Genomic DNA, 17,045 nt, shown 5'->3' on the forward strand with positions numbered 1-17,045 from the left:
CTAATCACATAGATCACAGATGGGAGAGTCCCTCTTTTCAATCTTTGTCCTTCTCACCTCCTTTCTTGTCTCACTGCATTAGCTGGGGTCTTCCATACGACGTTCAATAGAAGCAGTGACACTGGGCAGCCTTATCCTCAATATTCATTTATTAATTCGTGCCGTAGAGATGTAAAGCACCTACCATGTGCCCGATGTGACAAAATTGAGATCTTTTCCTGTCCCACTGAGGAGACTGAGGCATTCTGTGGACGGAAATATTGAGAACATTACCAAATTCTCCCTACTGGCTAACCTGCTCTCTTAGGAGCCTGATTCCTCAAGAATATGGAAATAAGTCCCTGCTGGTGGTCGCAGGCTCGGGGCACAGCTAAGGCTGGCAGCTGTGGGCTTCCCCAGGACCATAGCAGAGCGGGCAGGGAGGCAGCACGTGGGAAGGATGAGGAAAGATCAAGCCAGGGGCACGGTCGAGGCCACCAGCTGTCTGCACTAAGCTTGTAACTGCAGGCAGAAGCAATTGTTAAAGCCAGTGCAAAGAGGGATGCAGCACTGGGGTGGGCAATTAGGTGAGAAGATACCTGATACCTGTTCTCTCCACCTCTTCCCAGTCCTGAGGGAGTGGATGCAGAGACCAGACCAGTGCACACACCCTCCACTCTGTCCAGCGGGCACTGGTAGGGGAGGGACATTGTTAATTAAAAACAAGATTGATGTGTAAAATGGACCAGAATTGGGGGCTCCTGGGTGGCAAAGTTGGATAAGCGTCCGACTCTTGGTTTCGGCTCGGATCCTGATCTCGGGGTCATGAGATCCAAAGTCTGCTTGAGACTGTCTCCCCTGCCCTCCCGCCCCCCAAATAAATACTTAAAAAAATAAATTGGGCCAGACTGGGGTTAAGGACTGGAATAGGAATGTTGCAATAAGAAAATGTGACCGAGAAGTCAGATGAGACTGAGTTGTTTTTTTTTTTTTTTTTTTTTTTTAAGACAGGAGAGAGTGTGGGTGGGGGGAGGGTGGGGGAGAGGCAGAGGGAGGGAGGGAGAGAGAGAGAGAGAGAATCCTCACGCAGACTCCCCACTGCGCACGGTCCTGACTCGGGGCTTAATCCCAGGAGCCTGAGATCATGACCTGAGCCAAAAATCAAAAGTCCAACACACAACCAACTGAGCCTCCCAGGCTCCCCCAGACCGAGATGTTTTTAAGAGAGCCTACTGCCCTACAGGTAGGGGCGGGGGGGGGCAGGACTGGGAAGAGCAGACTCTATGGAAGCCAGTGGAAGCAATACCACCCCGATAGGCAGACGACAGGCCCCCCCAGAGATGTCTCCATCCCACTCCCCAGGACCTGTGAATATGCTACCACACCTGGTGGAAGGGACTTTGCAGGTGTGATTAGTCAAGGATGTAGAGAAGGGGAGAGGAGCCTGGGTTATCCAAGTGGGCCCAATGTCATCACAAGGTCCTTTCAGGAGGGAGGGAGCAGGGTCAGATCTAGCGGAGAAGGGCAGAGGATAGCAGAGGTCAGAGGGCAGCCGCCAACAGCTGAGGAATGCAGGCCAGCTCTGGCAGCTCCAAAAGGCAAGAATCCCCCCTAGAGCCTCCAGAAGGAACAGAGCCCTGCCAGCACCTTTGATTTTAGCTCTATTAAGACCACTCGCACTATTGACCTCCAGAGCCCTAAGATAACAAATCTGTGTTTTAAGCCACTGGGTCTGTGGTAACCTGTTACAGCAGCAATGGGAAACTAATACAGCTCCCAGGACTGAGACTCCTTCTGCCCCCAACTAAACCGGAAGGAGAGGGCCTCCTCCACCCTGAGGTTTGGGACAAATGGTCTTTTTAGGAAGACAGAAGCTAATGGAAACTGATTCCAGGACAGTGCCAGGAATGAAGTGCAAGCTGAGTGCTGGGGAACCCCGGGAGGAGAGGGACACTGAAGCTGGGCCGGGAAGGTAAGGAGGAGTCAGCCTGAGCAAGGGGGCTCAGCCTCCAGGCAGGAAGGCACCTTCCTCGGGCACGGAGACCTCCTTCCCCCATTCAGGAGTGGTTGGGCCTGCCGGCTTCAAGGCTGGCCATGCCTTCAGGACATTCTGCCCACTCTCCAACCTCTGCATGGCAGATACAGTGCAGGGGACAAGCAAAGCCACTCAGAGCCACCCCTAAGTAGACAGGACAGGGGTGCCACCGGGCATCAGGCCCAGCCTCCCGGAGTGTGTGTGGTGGGGAGGGGAGTGGACCCGCCCCCACTCCATCCCGCAGGAGGAAGGAAGTGGTTCCCTCCTCCCACCCCTTCCCTCTGGCTAGCCTGGGACCGGATTCTGGATTCTCGTGATTCGCGATTGGCTCCCACGGGCGGGACCTTTGTCCATCTGCAGGAGCGCAGGAGGCCCCGCCAGGCCCGGGCCTGCGGAGCGGGAGGGGGCGGGGGAGGGGGGCCAGCCGGAGACCAACAGTGAGACAGACGGGCCAGGGCAAGGGCCCTGAGACACAGGCAAGAGCCCCGGACCGTGGCGGGGCAGGGTTAGAGGGCGGGCTGGGGGGAGGGGAGGGGGTCAGGAGGTGGGGCGGGAAGGGGAGGAGGGAGGGGCCGGGCGGCCCCGCGGGCGCCGAGCTCGCAGTTGCTGCGGTGGCCGCCGACGGGAGGGGCGCAGGGTAAGTGCTCCGCGGCCGGGACGGGGCCGCGCCGGCTGTAGGCGCTCTCTCAAGCCCTCCCAGCCAGAGCCCTCCGAGGAGCGGACCCTCACCCCCACCTCGGCCCCCCCAGCCCCCCGCCAGCCTGCCGGGACCCCGCCCCCAGTTGCCCTGTGTTCCAGCGTCTAACAGTGCCGGCCGACGCGGGCGGACTGGCACTCCCCCGGGGACCCCCTGCCCTGTCCGGGGTGTACTAGAGTCAGCTGGAGGGACAGGGCAGGAAGCCTGGTGCCACGGGACCTGGGAGGAAAGTCCCTCTTGGCGTCAGTTACCTCCCCTTGAAAACGGGAGCATTGATAAGAACTACCCTTTCGTCCCGGGCTTACCCTGCAGACAGGTGCCTTCATCACCCGCTGAGGGCAGCAACAGGTGGGGTGAGTACCATGCTTGTCTCGGTCTTACAGGCGAAGAAGCGGAATCTTGGGCCAAGCCACTTGCCTTGGGTCACCTGGCCGATGCAGGCAGAGCCAGAACTTACACCCAGGTCTGTGAGAACCCCTAAATCCTTTTATTCACCATCCCTACCCCCCCTACTCCCAGACTTCGGGGGAGAAGTGAGGATGAAGGTAGTCCTGGGTATCCCAGCAGGAGGCAAATGAGCCAATCTCCAGGGCGGCAAATCCTTCACCTGGGAATACTTTTTTTTTTTTTTTCAAGATTTTATTTATTCATTTGAGAGAGAGAGCATGAGCAGGGTGAGGGGCCGAGGGAGAAGCAGACTCCCCGCTGAGCGGGGAGCCCCAGGTGAGGTTCCATCCCAGGACCTGGAGATCACGACCTGGGCAGAAGGCAGCTGCTTAACTGACTAAGCCTCCCAGGCGCCCCACCTGGGAATACTTTTAACCACTCCTGTCTTGGGGCAAGGTGTGCTGAGGAAAGAGAATGGTGGGTTGGGGACAGGTTAAACTCCAGGACGCAGAGGTGCTGCCCGCCCACAGGAACTTAACAGACCTCTCCCCACCACCTCTGCTGGGTGCAGGGGCCCAGCCGCAGCCCTGGGGCTTCATCTCTCCATCCCTCGGTTCCCTTGACTATCCCAGGGGGCTAAGCATGGTACTTACCGCACAGCACTACTGAGATGAAGTGAGACGCTTGGTATAAAGGCTTAGCCCAGCACCTTGCCCAAGGCTACCACAGAGCTATGCCCCCCACCCCCCGACACACACACACCCTCCAGCTTCTTCCCTGTCCCTCTGAAAGCACACCTCTGTGCCTGACACCTTTAACCTCGGGTCAGTCGAGATCTGCACTACTTCCGGACAGCTTCTTGAGTAAGCCAAGGCTGCCAGTGGCAACTTCTCGCACTCTGGAGTCCCTGGGGGAAAGACTAGTAGGGGCAGCATTTTGAAAATCTTTGGGCTGACACTTGCACAATTCCAGAACCACTCCGAGGTCCCCAAGCCCTCTGTGATCACAGGTTTAGAGAGAAGGAGGAAGCCCAGACTCTTGTTGCCCCAAACCTGCTCCTCATATCCTTCCCCCACATCTGAGCCCGCAGCAGGTTCTGCTCCTCAGCATGTTCTGAATCTGGCCATCCCGCTGCATCCCCATCATCTTTTGCCTCGTCTTGGCCTCCCAGCCACCGCTCTTGACCCCTAGATCCTCAGCATTGCCTCCCAAGCCCTCTGCAAGGTCAGACTCTTGTGTCCTGCCCCTGTCATCCCACCGCATGTTCCCTGCAGACCCACTGACCTCCTCTTTCTTCCTTGGACTTGCCGGGGTTTTGTTTTGTTTTGTTTTTGTTTCTTTGTTTTTGTTCCCTTGGGGTCTGTGCACACGATCTTCCTTCTCCAGGGCATACTCTTCCCGGCCATCTTCTTGTGACTTACCTCTTTGCAACTCAGGGACCGCTGTCCAAGTTGCCTTCTCGAGTCTTCCCTGACCACTGCACCTGCAGGAGCCGCACTCGCCTGCTCTCCCTGCATTACTCCTTCTCTTTCTTCCCATGCTTAGCCTCAGGGGATCTTACCCTTGCTTACAGTGTTTCCCTGGTTCCCTGTTTGTCTACCCAGCTAAAGTATCTGTCTCCCAGTGCCCTGAACTTTTTCTTCACCACTTCGGATTCCCACCCAGAACCCAGCATAGTGCCTGGCATGTAGTAAATGTTCCAATTTTGTTGTACAGTTGCCAGTCATGTGCGCAACCATCAGAGTTCTCCTTGTCATTGCTTAACGGCCTTCTTTCTGTATTTCTACATAGACCTCAGAATTGTTATTCCTTCTAACAGCCCACTGCCTTTCTCAGCTGTTCTCTAAAGTGGGGCTTGTGGGGTCTTTCCAGGTTCTAGCCATCATATCCAGAGTAGCTTGTCCACATTGCACCTATGTTTTGGTACCCAATGATTTGAAATAATAGCTCCAAAACTGATGTGTTCAAGTCAAGAGTATGATTATTTTGAAGGCACTTGCCACTTATCACCAGAGGGCTGTTAAGGAAAAACAATGCCTGGCAGTGTGTGCAAGTTTCTCTACAGCCCCACAAGCACTGAGTTTTATCACCTTTGTTTTGTCTAGTTTAATGGAGAGGTCACGTATGTATCTTTAAATTTTCTGTTGCTTGAATTAGTGAAGCTGGTTGTTTTTCTATAAATGTGCTCTTTCTATTTCCTGTCTTGTGAAGGAAGGAAATCTCCAGGGCACCTTAACAGCTCCCTTCACCTTTGCCTATGCTAAAGGTTCCACTTGAGCCCGTCTCATGAGAGCAGGGTGAGGGCCCCCAGGGGCTAGAACAGGAACGCACTGAGCTAGCTGAACCCTGCTGGTTGCAGAAGCCGTCCTGCCAGTCAACCAGCAAGAAACCCTCTGAGAGGCCCTTGTGCCCGCAACCCATGCTACTGAGGAGAGAAAGACCTTTATTTTTTTTGTTTAAGTCTTTAAGAAAATTTTTTCCAATTGGCAATTTTTTCTTAAATTATCAAAGCACACGGTGTGCAGGGTTATTCATTAGAACATTGGGGCAGCAAAAGTTTGGGAAGTAATCCAAGTTCTGATCACTAGTGGGACTACTGCACACATTCCTCCGGGGAAACCTTGTGGAGTCATTCCAAGGAGTGCATTCAATCTAGCACGTACTGATCTAGAACAATCGGAAATACTGTTATTAGTCTCCAATAGCTGCTATAACAAATTACCACAAATTGGATGGCTTAAAGCAACATAAATGTATTGCCTTACAGTGCTGGGGATCTGACGTCCACACTCTGTCTCAGTGGGCCAACATCGAGGTGTTGTGTGGCCAGGCCGCATTTGTTTCGGAGGCTTGAAGGGAGAACGTGTTTCCTTCCCAACTTTTGGAGGCTGTCCACTTTCCTTGGATTGTAATCCTTTCCCTCGGTCTTCAAGCCAGTAGCGTATTTGAGTAACATCTTCAAATCTCGGACTCCAGCTTCTGCTCCTGCACTCACATGTCCTTCTGTCTCCGATGCTCCTGCTCTATTCAAAAAGACCCTTCTGATGACATGGGGGCCACCTGGATAATCCCCATCTTGGGAACCTTAATTGAATTGCATCTGCAAAGTCCCCTTTGCCATGTACAGTGACATATTCACGGGTTCTGGGGAGTAGGACAGGTACACCTTTGGAGGGAGGGGGTTCATTATGGAACTTACCACACCCTAAAGGGAAGTAAGCAAGGTTTGGAGCAGTGTGTGTGTAGGCTTACATTTGTTGAAGTTTAAAGAAGAGAAAAGGAGTAAATATGGATGTGCTTGCAAAGGCATAGAATACCCCTAAAGGCCACACAGGAAACTGCTAAGAGTGGCTGCTTCTGGGAAGAATGGGTAGCAAGGAAGCTTACTAGTTACAGTGTATCTTTTTGAATTGTTTCAGTTTTTTGGTACATACCTGTGTCACCTACATTAAAAATAAATTTTAAGAACTAATACATACTCATTGTAAAGGGTCAGACCTTCCAGGAAGTGAAGGAAAACACCTACAAAAATCAGTCCCCTCGGCCACTCCCTTTTTGTCCAACAATAACCACTGTAAACAGTTTGGCTATATGTTTACAGACTTATTTTTTAAAATGCATATGTAATTTTTCATGTAGATTGTGTCATACTGCATATATTATGCTGTAATATATATTTACATATGTACTTTTTTTTTTTTTTTTGACAGAGAGAGAGATCACAAGTAGGCAGAGAGGCAGGCAGAGAGAGAGGGGGAAGCAGGCTCCCCACTGAGCAGAGAGCCTGATGCAGGGCTTGATCCCAGAACCCTGGGATCATGACCTGAGCTGAAGGCAGAGGCTTTAACCCACTGAGCCACCCAGGCACCCCTACATATACACTTTAATGTATGTCTGTGGGTCTTTTTTTTTTTTTTTAAGATTTTATTTATTTATTTGACACAGATCACAAGTAGGCCGAGAGGCAGGCAGAGAGAGAGAGGAGGAAGCAAGTTCACGCCAAGGAGAAAGCCTGACTCGGGGCTCGATCCCAGGACCCTGGGATCATGACCTAAGCCAAAGGCAGAGGCTTTAATCCTCTGAGCCACCCAGGCGCCCCATGGGTCTTTTTTTTTTTAAGTTTAAACTGGAGTGAAATTCACATAACATGAAATTAACCATTTTACAACTCTGAACAGTTCAGTGGCGTTTAGTGCGTTCCTGATGTCACGTAACGACCACCTCTATCCAGTTTCAGAACATTTTCATCAAACTGAAAGGAAACCCTGCCTCTGTTAAGCAGTCCACTCACCATCCCCTCCCCCCACCCAACAACTCCTAGTCCCTTAGCACCCACCAGTCTGCTTTCTGTCTCTATGGCTTTGCATATTCTGGGTGTTACATATCAGTGGAATCATGTCAAATGTGAAGTTTTGTGTGTGGCTCCTTTGATTTAGTATCCTGTTCTAGGGGTTCATTCATGCTATAGCATGGGTCAGGACTTCATTTCTTTTTAAGACTGGATAACATGCCATTGTATGGATGGAACATCTTTCATTCATCCATTCATCCCCTGATGGACACTTGGGTTACTTCCGCCTTTTGGCTAAGAGTATTTTTGTATATGCATTTGTCTGAGTGCCTGTTTTCAATTCTTTTGGATATATACCAAGGTTGTACATCCTTCCACATAAACTTTGAGCTTTATGCTATTTTCAGACACTGTTAACGTAAGCAAGTTAAAAATAATTTGTAACAAAGTGTCGCAAAGCACACACTAAGATAAATGATAGCAGGATGTCCGATCTAGACAAACGTTTTCTTATTTTCCAGATCCAGAGAGGACAGGAAAATGGCTGCCTGGGATGAAAAGGTAAATTATTTCTGATGGACCAGCAGTGTTAAAGGACCTCCCCAGGCTTGAAGACCATTCTGTTTGGTGTTTCAAACAGGATAAAGGGAAGATACCTGTTTGGGATGCTTCTGCTATCCCAAAGTGTTCAGTCACAAAAGTGAAAACTATTATAGGAATTCACAAACCTCAAGATACCCCAGTAATCAGAGTCAGATCCTTCAAATCCCACCTCTGCATTTTAATAATAACCATGTGTCATGAGACCCGGACCTTCACCTCGCTGAGACCTCTGTCTCCTTATCTGGAAAAGGGAGAGAAAATTACCCTTGTTCCCGAAGCCTTGTTGGGAAGAGTTGAGGAGACCGTGATCTCAAAATGCTAGGCTGATACTGAGGCCCTAAGTGGCTTTTCCCTCCTGCCCATTTTACAGAGAAAGCCATTTGATCACACAGGTAGGAAGTGGCAGAAATAGGATTTCACCCTGGCTTTGCCTCCTGTATCATGTGATCATCCCAAGCAGAACTATTAAATTCTGTCCTTGATATCTGGGGTGCAGGGTTGTTGGGTTTGGGGGGACATCTGTTGTGAAGGGTGAGGACAAGGTAGAAAGGAAATGTGGCTTCCATTTTAGTTGTTCCCTGGGAGGTTCCCGAGGGGCCTAGCAGGTAGAGCTGGGGACTCAGTGTAGCAGCAGGGTGAGCAGGGAGGGTCCAAGAAGCAGGGTCATGGGTTGATAATGATGCCCATTTAATGGTAAGAATCATTTGGATTTTAAGGCTGTCTAGTGTGGCAGGGGAAGTGGCCCATGCTGTGTACTACCAATTCTGATTTCAGAAAAGTTGGAATCTGGGGAAAATGTTCCTCTTGGAATTCAATGAAATATAGCAGGAGAAGCATTAGCGATTGTAGCATGAACATCCGCTGAGCACCCACTCCGTGCCAGGCATGTGCTCAGTGCTTTCTGTACGTTTGGTTGTTTAAGCCTCTCAACAACCCAGTGCATTAAGTGCTGTTACTTCTTTCCCGCTCTTACAGATAGGGAGATTGAAGCACAGCAAGGGTTATCGATTTGCCCAAGGTCACACAGCTGGCCAGAGGCCCAGACCCATGCTGCCTGCCTTCCACGCCCTAAGTACAGGCTAGTGATGGTGCCCTGTATGCTTTTCAGACACAGTCTATCCCAAAGATAGGCTAGGTCTCCGGGGCGAAGAGCTCCTGGCAGGAAGGGAGCGGGGAAGGGGGATTGCAGGGGTAACAAGGGCTCTCTGGGGCAGATTCCTTCCCTCGGCCATTCCTTCACCTCACAAATGTTTATCAATGCCACCTGTGTCCTGGCACCCCCCCCCAGTTGGCAGGCTGTACCAGCAGTACAGCAGACCCTGGTCCCTGCCTGCATGTGGCTCTCTCCAGCTGAGCAACAGATCCCCGTCAAGTCACAAAACGGAGCGTGTGAAGGGGCACGTGCGCAGAGCCGTACAGGAGTGGCCATGGTTCATGTGGGTCCCTCCCTGGGACCATTGAGATCAAAAGGGCCTCCAGACCTCATCAGATCACAGGCCTCTCTGCCTGATACCTGGAGGACCAAAGTAGGTAACCAGGTGCTGAGGGAAGACGGTGAGGGTGTTGTAGCAGAAGAAGTGGCCCGTGCAGAGGCCAGAATGGAGCCGGAAGCAGGACAAGGTGGGGAGGGAGCAGGGGCATGGCAGGAAACTGGCGGGGACCAGCAGGTTGGGAGGGATTTGTGAGTGAAGTGCCCAGAACCTGGAGCGACAATGGCCCTGGCGTGTGTGCAGAATGGGGGACTGATGTTCAGAGGAGGAAGTCCGCTTTCCTTTGGAGGGTCGTGGAAAGTTCTGCAGAAGAGGCAGCCTTTCAGCTGGGATTTGAACTCATGGAATCCAAGGAAAGGGCATTTCCAGCGGCAGGAACAGGATCGACAAACACCAGGAAGCAGGCTCTCCTGTAGAGCTCCACAGAGCAGAGCGGGATGGGTAGGGGCGGTGATGGAGGAGGGAGAACCCTAGTGCCGGAGTGGACTCTGCCAATCTGGGAGATGCTAGGAGACCACCTGTGGCTCCAGTGGGTGGACGGCCTGGATTCCAATCCTTCCTCCGCCCGTGGTAGGCTGCGTGACCTCAGACCAGTTTCTGAACCTCCCTGAGCCTCCGTGTGCTTGGCCATGAGTGGGGTCAACAGTCCTCCCCGTGTACTTGGGTATCGGATGTACAGTGCCTGCCACCGCAGAGTGAGGAGCTCCAGGAGTTCCAGTGATTGTCGTTCATCAAAGGCCAATGGAAACACAATTCCTACTTTCCGTCATTTGTAGTTCCCTGTGAAAGCAGGCAAACCAAAAAAGCCGAAACACTCGGTGCTGGTTATTCTGTGGTGAAACGAGCTCATACGTAGTGAGGGGCAGGATCACCCCTACAGTTGTTCTGGACAAAAATTCAATAGTGTGTGTCCAGAATCATGACAGTTTTCCTCATTAAACCTGGTCCTCTCTCTTAAAAGGAAATGACCCATAAAAAGACTAATTGCTAGCACCCTATTCCGTAGCCCGTCAGGTGCCATTGATAGGAGATGCGCCATTATTTTGTCCTACGGAGAAAATAATGCTGCCATTCACTGTGATGTAACGTGACCTAATGCTGAAATTGGTCAAATATGAGACAGTCAGATTTCAGGAATGCTTAACTATGAGAAAATGTGGTCTTGGAATTGGTGATAAAGGTGCTAAAAATGAGGAGAAATCAGATTCAATAGTGAGAGCATTAACTTCTTGGTCAAGTTTCTTGGCCATTAAAAAGGCATAAATCTATGTGCATAACTAGCAGGAAAAATAAAATACAGAATTGTCTGCCGTCTTTGATTATAATTAGAGAGAAAGAGACCTTAGGTGGACAAGAAGTCTGGTGTGTTGGGATTATCGTGAATTCTTTCGCTTTTGCTCGTGTTTTCATGATGCTAGAAGAAATAGATCTAGGGTAAAGGTCTGTTCACTGGGGTGAATGATAGCACGTCAGGCTGGGGATGGGGGCTGTGCAGGGGGTCTGACTGAAGCCAGGGAGCTGGTGGGATTGGGGGAGGGTTTGAAGGCACAGAAACAGCAGAATCACAGAATGGGGGTGCAGAGCCTTGGAGGGGAAATAACTCCCGGGACAGGGGAGGGGCACAGAGGCCCGCTAGTACCAGGAGCTGGCAAGAGCTGGGGAATATTGGGCCAGGACCGCCTGTAGCAATTAAACCTCTATTGATTCAAAGGACAAATTCCTTTTAGTAATTTACCCTTCTGGAGTTAATTGTTTTTTTTTAAATTGTTTTAATCAATTGCTTTTAGGAGCTTTTGAAATGTCCACCTGCCCTAGTGTCTGAGGGGAAAATGACGGTGTCGTAGGAGGAACTGGTGGGGTTTTTCAGACCTGTCTCACCCATGGGCAGCTCTGCAGAGCCCATCTCCTTGTGCCTCAGAGTTCCTCTTCTGTGAAATGGGAACAATGATACTCCTTCTCGGATTGTGGCGATCAGAGCCGCTCACTGAACCGGGCCAGGCTACGGTAAAGATGCCACCTATTCGCTGGGTTCTTGGCCATTAGCTTGCCTCGTCCTCCTCTCGGATGACGCGTGTTACCAGCCACATCTGGGGAACCTGGGAGCCAGTGTGCTTAGCCACACTGTAGCCCTTTGCTCATTTCTTGTGATTTACTTGCAGTGCTGGTGCTCACCCGAGGCTGCAGAGGGGAGGTCCCAGCACCCAGGCCACCCCCAGACCAACTGAATCACGATCTTAGGGCCTGGGACCCCGGCCTTGGGTTTTTTAAAAGCTTGCAAGTGGTTCCAAAGTGTAGCCAGGGCTGAGAGGCACTGGTTAAGACTGTGGCTGGGGAGGGCTTCTCTCCGTGGGCTGCTTTGCAGTGAGGCAGGGGAGAGGGGTGTCCCGAATTCAGTTCTTCCCATCTTTTCCCGGCCAAAGCATTGCTAAGACGCTGGGGCTGGGAGTTGCCCGGATGACTCGGTCAAAATGGTGATGGGTCTTCGTTTCTGGCCGAATTTTTTTTTTCTTGGTATGTTTTCATTTTCTTTATGCTTTCATAATAAAGTAACATAACTTATGCTTCCCAGTTAACATGGCTGATGTCACATACTTTGAACAGGGCTGTCTCCTCTCTGGCAATCCCTTCCGGACCCCAGGGAAATAGACCAGGCCTGTCCTCCGCATACCCGTGTCTTTCAAACTCAGCTCATTGGTGACTCCCGAGTCCTTTAACGGGCTGCCATCTGTCGTTTAAGCAACGGAATAGAATAAAATGGAAACCACCAGAGTGCTCGCACAGAGAAACTTGGTCGTAGAACACACGTCTGTCAGTGTGTATTAAAAGGCAGGATTAAAATTTGTTTTGCTCATTGAGTAACACTGGGCTGAGCTCCCTGCCCAGCGCCGAGCCAGGTCTGCCCAGGGTGGTGTTCAAAGAGGTCGTTGCAAGAAGAGGGGGCTTTGGGCCAGGCAGCCTGCCTCCGAATTCTCTCGCACTGGCTGTGGGCCCTCGGGCAGATTGTTTGGCTTCCCCCGAACGGAAGTGTTCCGGTCCCCTCCTCCTGGGGTTGTTGCAGTGTGTTCTGGGCAGGAGGGCGGGGAGCAGGAGCTCGGGGGTAGGGGGGTAAAAGGGGTGGTTGACACCAGGCTCCTGCTACGGAATGTTCTTTCCCCCATCTTCTTGCCCCAGCCTCGCCATCCTCTTGCCTTCCCAGGCTGGCGGACAACTCTCTCAAGACGGGAGGGATCCTGACCCTGCGGGGAAAAGGAGAGAAATGTTGCAGCATCCCCGGGGGTACCTGGGCCTCGGGTCGGGTGCCTTAGCCCGTAAGCAGCAGCCCCCACAAGCTGGTCAGCCACCAGTGGCGGTGGTTTTTGTCAACCTCAGACTTCCTCCCCGCCCTAGAGAAGGAAAAGCTGCCACGCTTATTTAAAGACTTCCCTGATTTTAAAAATAGGCATTCCTCAGAACACAAATCCCCGGGGGGCTGGGGGTGGGGGCAGCAGCCCTGGGGCAGGTCACCTTCCTCCTGGAGGTCGTCCTGCCTCCCCACAGAGGAGAGTTTGCTCAGGGGGGGGGATTCATTCCACCATCCAGGCTATGTTCAGGAAGAACCGGCAGGAAGGGCTCTGATGGTGGGGGACAGTCCCAAACACAGGACTCACTCAGTTCCTCCAGGAGCAAGTGGTGACCCTGTGGGTCAGGTGTCTCCTGGGAGGCTTGTGAGAGACGACGTGCCCGCAGTTTCTGTCGGGAGCCGGTCACAGGGGTACCTTCTGTCCAGCCCTTGCAGACTCCTCGAAGGAAAGCAAGTGTTCCCAGTAAGCCCCATTGCATACACAGTCTAGGCTCTGTGAGCTGTTCATATCAGTGAGTGATGGAACTCTCCAGATACTAGCCAAGGGCCAAGCAGGCCTTTCAAAGGACAGTAGCCTCAAGCCTGGTCTGCCCCGGGAGTGACGGGATTATGTCTTGAGACGCGCTGTCTGGCTGCTGATGGAGCTGCTGCGTCCTCCATGTGAGAGGCAGGGGTGAGGCTGGGTGATGACAGAGGGTGGGAGAAGCAGGTGCCTCCCCCCCGCCCCCCCCCCCGGGCTTCATGATGAATAGGCTGTGGGGGGAGGGGAAGGAAAGTGAGCGCAGGGGGACAGCTTCTCTGAGTATGTTTTAAGTGCCCTGGACTAGAAGACAAGAGACCCAGGCACATGTCTGAGACAATCTGCTGACTGAAGGCATTTGCAGTGTGATAGGGCCTCAGTTTCCCCATCTGCTAGGGGAGGGAAGATTGCACCTCAGAACCTTGATTTCTACGTCTCACAAAATCCTCTTCTGTGGCCTCAAAAAATCAGCTTTTCTGGTATCTGATATTTCCCCCTCATTGGCAGAGCATTTTAGCAAGAACAAAGCTGGTAGACTTGAGTTCATATTGGCTGGCTTTACCACTTAGGTTTCTTTGTTTTTAGGTGTTTGTTCTGTTCCATTGTTTTGGTTTTCTTACCCAGGGATTCCAGTAATGGATGTATTGATTCATTCTCCTTCCTGCCTGACCCCCAAATACTTCATTCACCATTCAGTTCTCTGTAGGCGGGCTCTCCCTCCAAAAATGGCTATTTCTTAGGGTTAAATCTGGTAGAATAAAATCTGAAAGTTTCTCTTCACCCTCAAACCCGACCTCATGCCCTTCTCAGAGGGAACCATTTGATTTGGGTTATCGATTTTGTCTGTTTTGGGGGTTGGTTTTTTTGGTTTTGTTTTTTTGTTGTTGTTTAGATTTTATTTATTTTAGAGCGAGAACAGGGGGAGGAGCTGAGAGACAGAGAGATTCTCCAGCAGAGCCTGACACGGGGCTCGATCCCAGGACCCTGAGATCCTGACATGAGCTGAAACCGAGAGTCAGATGCCTAACTCACGGAGCCAACCGGGTGCCCCGATTTTGTCTGTTGTTAACAAAGATGGCATTCTATGATGCAGTCTGGTCCACGACGTGCTGGGGTTCACTTAGAGTCTGTTTAGATCAAGGACACCTCTCTGTGTCCGTGCCTACAGGTACACCCCCCTGACAGCCCTCTGAACAGCTGCCCGAGGTTCTCTAGTATGGGTCCGCTGCAGAGTATGTAATGATGGACTTTGGGGTCATTTCCAGGTTTGGGCTGCCGTAGCAGCACTCTAGGGACCATCCATGTGCTTATGTGTGAGTCCCTTGTCAGGTCAAATGATAGGGACATTTTAGATTTTGATAGAAACTGGTTAAGGCCGAATTCCTTCTTGCTCCCATACCTGGCTCATTGGAGAGACTCATTTTTTTTTTTAAGATTTTATTTATTTATTTGACAGCATATGCACAAGCAGGGAGAGCAGCAGACAGAGGGAGAGGGAGAAGCAGGCTCCTCGCTGAGCAGAGAGTCCGATGTGGGGCTCGATCCCAGGACCCCAGGATCATGACCTGAGCCCCAAAGGCAGACACTTAACTGACTGAGCCACCCAGGTGCCCCCAAACATCTTTTCAAAAATGAAAGAAACTGTCCCATTGCCCCCCTAAGACAAGTATCCCTTCCCTAACCTCTCATCCTGCCACCTCAACCTTCTCAGGTTCCAGGTGGACATGAATTTGGGGGCAGCCACGTTCAACCCACGATCTGGCCCTAGAAGGCGGATCTCCGTCCCTGGCCACAGAGCTCTGTGCTCTGAAACACGGGCTCCCGGTCACAGCAGCCCAGGAGCAGATCCTGGCTCTGCCACTTTCTAAGTGTGTGACTTGGGACAAGCCACCGGCCTCACTGAGACCCAAAATGGTGGCCTCAACCTCAGGGGTTGGTTAGGGACAAAATTAAATCGTGTGTTTAAGGAACTTTAGTGGTATGTTAATATACTGAAACAAATAATGGAACGAACAATGAGGAATAGTAGAGGTCACGGCTCTTGCGTCTTCCTGGAGTTTTGGGGCAGGAGATCCTGAATGATGAGCAAATCAGGTCCCCAGAAGTAGGCTCTGGGAGGGAGCAGGGACATTGGGACTTAAGGGACATCAAGAGTCTGCCCAATTTCTTTAAAAATTCCTTTTTCTGTGATTGTTGGATGACCACAAAATAGGGACTTTTCCCCTCCTACAGGGGACAGCTTCTGACCAAGTCCATAAAAACAGATATTCGTAAGAGCATTTTTTGTCTCTCTTCTACATCTGTTTTTCTCATTTCTACCCCCCTCTCTCCCAGGTAGTAATCTTTCTGGGATGATACTTGTCGTGTGTAAAAGAGAAGTAGGTTATCCATTTACCTTCCAGGGGTAACTCTTGTGGTTTGGGGTTAATTCACTTGTTAAATAGTTACCGAACCCCTGCGTATGACTGAGCGGGGAGGGGTCCCTGCCCCCCCAGAGTTCACAGACCAGGGCAGGAGACAGACAGCACTGAGATGCCACAGCACTCGTTAGTAGCAAGACAGGGAAATAGAGGAAGGAGGCTCACGCAGCAGGTGGCGGCTAGGGAAGGCCTCCCCGGGGAGGTAGAATCTCGAGGTCTCTAAGATCTGAAAGAGCAAGAGCGTGCAAAAGGCAAAAGGTCCAGCAGCCAGTAGGCACAGGTGTGCCGAGTCCTAGAGCAAGAGGGAGTGAGGCACTGGGTGCAACTGGGGTGTGGCAGAGGCAGGGGGCCTGGGGAGGAGCCCAGGGGCTGGAGAGACCAAGAGAGCTTTGCTTTGTCCTGAAGGCAGTGGTTGGCAGGGGGCAGGGTGGGAGGCCAAAGGTCCTGGGGGAGGGGGGAGGTGAGAGCAGGGACACAGCCCCGTTGTCCCTGCAGAAGGGGGACCCTGGTCCCTGTCGTGTTGAGAAAGGACCAGGCAGGAGGCCAAGTAAGGAATGAGGCCAGTGCAGGCGTCCAGGCAAGCAGCACTGGCAGCAGGAGAGGGTATGAGGGTGAAGAGAAGGCGGGCGTGAGCAGCCATGTCTAGGAGGTTAGACTGACAAGCCTAGAGGGAGACAGAGGAGCCCAAGATGAGCTTTGGCTCCTGGCTTGGGCAGCAGGGTGAAGGTGATGCTGTGCCCTAGGGAAACACGGAAGGAAGAGGGGATATGGGGAAGGGTGCCTGGGTGGCTCCGTTGGTTAAGCGTCTGCCTTCGGCTCAGGTCATGATCCCAGGTTCCTGGGTTCGAGTCCCCCACCAGACTCCTTGCTCAGCGGGGAGCCTGCTTCTCTGACAAATAAATAAATAAAATCTTAAAAAAATAAAGAAAGGAAAAGAAAAAGAGTGGTTATGGGGGAAAGATAAGAAATCAATTCAGTTTTGGTCCTAGCCGAACTAATGACCTGGCAGGATACCAGACATCAGGCTGGAGACTGATTTGCACATGAGACTGATTTGCAAATGTTCTCAGGGTTGAGAACACAGGTGTGCTGCGACCACCAAAAGGGGGAGAGTTGCCCAGCATGAGCACAGGGTCAGGACTGGGGTCTAGGGGACTTCCAGGGGTGTGGGCGCAAGAACATGGAGACGAGAGAGAAATCAAGAGGAAGATGGTCAAACAGAACCAAGTTCGCAGTGAGAGGAAGCGGGACCGTCAGGGTGGGAACCCCATTGTGGACTTTGA

The 17,045-nt window shown here is 51.7% G+C and overlaps 1 protein-coding gene across 2 annotated transcripts in view; it reads left to right on the top strand.

The window, feature by feature from the left end:
* Nucleotides 1-2,411: 2,411 nt before the first annotated feature.
* The window catches only part of HVCN1 (hydrogen voltage gated channel 1), a 35,661-nt gene continuing 21,027 nt past the window's right edge, over nt 2,412-17,045 (top strand). The window contains exons 1-3 of one of the 2 annotated variants that reach the window (XM_080821338.1): nt 2,412-2,490; nt 3,095-3,174; nt 7,911-7,950. In XM_080821338.1, the coding sequence (XP_080677464.1) occupies nt 3,146-3,174; nt 7,911-7,950 (69 nt within the window). In that variant the 5' untranslated portion in view covers nt 2,412-2,490; nt 3,095-3,145. Of the gene's footprint in view, nt 2,491-2,593; nt 2,652-3,094; nt 3,175-7,910; nt 7,951-17,045 lie in introns of those variants that run through there. The other variant, XM_080821339.1, reaches the window with a different exon arrangement.

This window comes from Martes martes (assembly GCF_963455335.1).
Source record: "Martes martes genome assembly, chromosome: 13".
NCBI classification, from domain to species: domain Eukaryota; kingdom Metazoa; phylum Chordata; class Mammalia; order Carnivora; family Mustelidae; genus Martes; species Martes martes.